Source organism: Lineus longissimus, chromosome 6 (assembly GCF_910592395.1).
Source record: "Lineus longissimus chromosome 6, tnLinLong1.2, whole genome shotgun sequence".
NCBI classification, from domain to species: domain Eukaryota; kingdom Metazoa; phylum Nemertea; class Pilidiophora; order Heteronemertea; family Lineidae; genus Lineus; species Lineus longissimus.
The window spans coordinates 9,090,665-9,094,481 of NC_088313.1; the positions used below are offsets into that span (position 1 = coordinate 9,090,665).

Consider the following 3,817-nt stretch of genomic DNA (forward strand, 5'->3'; position numbering starts at 1 on the left):
AGTTGTGCCCTAAGCAGCAAAGATATTCCTAAATCACATCCTAAAGTTTCAGCTCCATAGCTTGCTTATTCTGGCCAGGGCAGGTCTTTGAATTTGGTGCTGTTGGGTGCAAAATCATGACTTTTTGTCGATTTTGTCCTCTTTCGTCGCTTTGGCACAGTTGTACCACTCTTTGAAATGTCTCTCATTTCTCCAAAAATGTCCAGATATGACTTTCCTTTGTTGGAGAGTTGTGGAATGTCATGTACATTAGTTTGAAAAAAATCTCAAAATGTTAACCCCTGAAATGTACCTTCATTGAGACAAGACCACTAATGAATATTCATAGGTTGGAGGGTCCAGGCCTATCTATTAGACGAGTGCATGTTTTTTACTCTCAAGTACATATTTGGAGAGGTATTGACAAAATATTTGTTGTGGCAAGTCTACAGATATAAAGAAATTATTTGATGAAAAAATTAATTTCGAATTTTGCTAATTGGGTAATAGGGGGCGTGTTTTGAGTTTTTTCTCCCAGTTGGCTGAAAAGAGTGGAAATATCAAAGTCTGTCTAATTTGTCGATTAAAAAAAAATTTCCGTGGTCAATCACCATTATATTTTTCACCATTTACTTGCCCGACTGTCCGGAATAACATAATCTAAATTTCAGATTCACAACACCACGCGTTCTTTGATGCGTCGCGGTCAAACATTGACAATTTAACTGCTAAAAGGCTTAAAAAATCAATTGTGGTCTTGTCTCACGAGACAAGACCACTAATGAATATTCATAGGTTGGAGGGTCGAGGCCTATCAATTAGACGAGTGCATGTTTTTAACTCTCTAGTACATATTTGGAGAGGTATTGAAAAAATATTTGTTGTGGCAAGTCTACAGATATAAAGAAATTATTTAATGAAAAAATTAATTTCGAATTTTGATAATTGGGTAATAGGGGGCGTGTTATGAGTTTTTCCTGCCAGTTGGCTGAAAAGAGTGGAAATATCAAAGTCTGTCTAATTTGTCGATTATAAAAAAATTTCCGTGGTCAATCACCATTTTAAATCGCACCAGTTACTCGCAAGACTAACCCATATATCATATCCGAATTTCAGTTTCACTACTTGACACATTCTTTGATGCGTCGCGGTCAAACATCGACAATTTAACTGCTAAAAGGCTTAAAAAATCAATTGTGGTCTTGTCTCTGACTGAGACAAGACCACTAATGAATATTCATAGGTTGGAGGGTCGAGGCCTATCTATTAGACGAGTGCATGTTTTTTACTCTCAAGTACATATTTGGAGAGGTATTGAAAAAATATTTGTTGTGGCAAGTCTACAGATATAAAGAAATAATTTGATGAAAAAATTAATTTCGAATTTTGCTAATTGGGTAATAGGGGGCGTGTTTTGAGTTTTTCCTGCCAGTTGGCTGAAAAGAGTGGAAATATCAAAGTCTGTCTAATTTGTCGATTATCAAAAAATTTCCGTGGTCAATCACCATTTTATTTTTCACCATTTACTTGCCCGACTGTCCGGAATAACATAATCTAAATTTCAGATTCACAACACCACGCGTCGCGGTCAAACATTGACAATTTAACTGCTAAAAGGCTTAAAAAATCAATTGTGGTCTTGTCTCGACTCGATTTCTTGTCATTAAAATCGGCTCACTGCACATTGGCCAGGTATGTATGAATAGAATTTACTTGATATACGCAATAAATATAACTAGTAGAACACATAGAAGTGGTTGATAGTCTTGATTTCATCTTACCTTGAAAATCCTAGGTCACTTTTGGTCGTTGTGACAGCGATGTCACATCGGGTCTTAGTGGTCACAGTGTACATGTACACAAAATGTACAGTGCACATGTATATATCCTTTATCAATGTTCCTGTTCAAGGCTTTTGACTTTTAATAGAAGTGCAATGCATCCTACCCTTGTAAGGGACCTTCTGGCACCCCTGATAGCTGATCTAATATTTTGTCCTTTATTTCAGGATGAATCGCCCGGGCCGTATGAGTGTACAAGATGTCTTAGATGCCATAGATGGTGAGGACAGTGAATTTGAAGGTTGTGAGTCGGAGGATAGTGATGACGATGATCAAGATTACACTAACGATGCTGATGACGGGGATGATGATATTTCTTCACAAAGTTCGGGTTCGGACGATTTCAGTGATGAGGATGACATTCCGTTGGCAACCCTGGCAGCAAGAGCAACCACATCAAAAAAGAAGAAACAAGGCCAAGGGAATAAAGCAACTCAGTCATGGATAGACAAGGACTTTGACCCACCTGATACAACATTTCTCGGTAAAGAAATAGAATATCCAGCGGACACTGACATTCCTTCGCCATACTACTATTTCAAAAAGTTCATTACTGATGAGATGCTTGAACTTTGTGTGGAGCAAACTAACATGTACAGTGTCGAGAAAGGTGGTAAGTCCGCCAATCTCACCAAGAAAGAGCTTGAACAAGTGTTGGGAATGGTCTTGCGAATGGGTCTAATGCAGATGTCGGGAAATCGTGCATATTGGGAACAAGATTCCAGATATCCTGCTGTGGCAGATATCATGGGTCGTAACCGATTCTCATATTTGCTTACTGTCCTCCATTTCGTAGACAACAACGCAGTAACAGATGATCAAAAAAAGGACAAGATCTGGAAGATTCGGCCCTGGATAGATGAGTTTCGTGACCACTGCCGGACTGTGGTGCCAGAAGAACACAATTCTATCGATGAACAAATGATCCCCTTCAAGGGGAAACGGAGCCCTATCAAGCAGTACGTGAAGGGTAGGCCTCACTCTACTGAGACTGGAATACTTTGTCACTTTGATGTTTACCAAGGAGGGGATGGAAAGAAAACTGAACTCGGTATGGGGGGAGATGTCGTAACCAAGCTGTGTGAAACTCTGCCCAAACATCAAAACTACAAGGTGTTTGCAGATAACTTCTTCACTTCGGTGAAACTCGCAGCAAAGTTACTAGAGAGCGGCATTCTATATGTTGGGACTGTAAGGAAAAACCGCTTAGGTGTATGTCCTTTTACATCTGACAAGCTTATGGAAAGGAAAGGTCGTGGTACAATGGAAAGCTTCGTTGAGAACAACTCAAATGTCGTGGCTGTAAAATGGTACGACAACAAGGCTGTAACCTTACTCTCGACTTACGCAGGAGAACAACCAAGCGACAAGTGTAAGTGATGGAACAAGAAAGATGAAACGGCCAGGGGCCATTGTGCTCACCGTAAGTATTTTTAGTAGACAGTTACAGAAAGTGCTACAGTATGTAGGCCTCTCATAATTTATACATGCATCTGTGACCAGTTCAGAGCCGGCCCTGGCCAAGTGGTGAATCTGAGACTTGTGGTTCCAAGCTTGTAGAGTCTAGGTGAAAATGATAGTGAAGAAACTGTGCCACTCCATGACAATGGTGAATATATTTTTAACTTTGACCTCAGTGACCCTGACAGGTAGGTCAAATAACAAACCAGGGTGATATGTGATGTAGACACATCCACCTGACCATAACAATTTCATCACTCGTTACACTACAGCAATCGGCAAAAAACGATTTCCAAGATGGCCACCTAATTAAATCTATGGCACCAAATAAATCAAAAAATGAAGAAAATGTAAGATAGAACTCAGAAAAGAAAAAAGGAAAAGATGAAAAATAAAAATATTTTTGGCTGTCCTTGACCGGGGTTTGAACTCACGACCTTTGGATTGCCACAATACGAGGAAAAACCCACAAAACATGCAATTTCGGCCATATTTGAATTCCGATCTGGCTGAAACTTGGCATACAAATAGTGGCT

General features: G+C 39.6%; 1 protein-coding gene across 1 annotated transcript; it reads left to right on the plus strand.

Moving 5' to 3' along the window:
• The first annotated feature begins 1,988 nt into the window (after positions 1-1,988).
• LOC135489948 (piggyBac transposable element-derived protein 3-like) lies at positions 1,989-3,200 on the plus strand. The gene has a single exon (XM_064775585.1). The coding sequence runs from the start codon at positions 1,989-1,991 to the stop codon at positions 3,198-3,200; it is 1,212 nt and encodes a 403-aa protein (XP_064631655.1).
• Positions 3,201-3,817: the final 617 nt, after the last annotated feature.

What these genes read in the sequence shown, in the direction of transcription:
- LOC135489948 (XM_064775585.1), top strand. Translation starts at nt 1,989, where the DNA reads ATGAATCGCCCGGGCCGTATGAGTGTACAAGATGTCTTAGATGCCATA.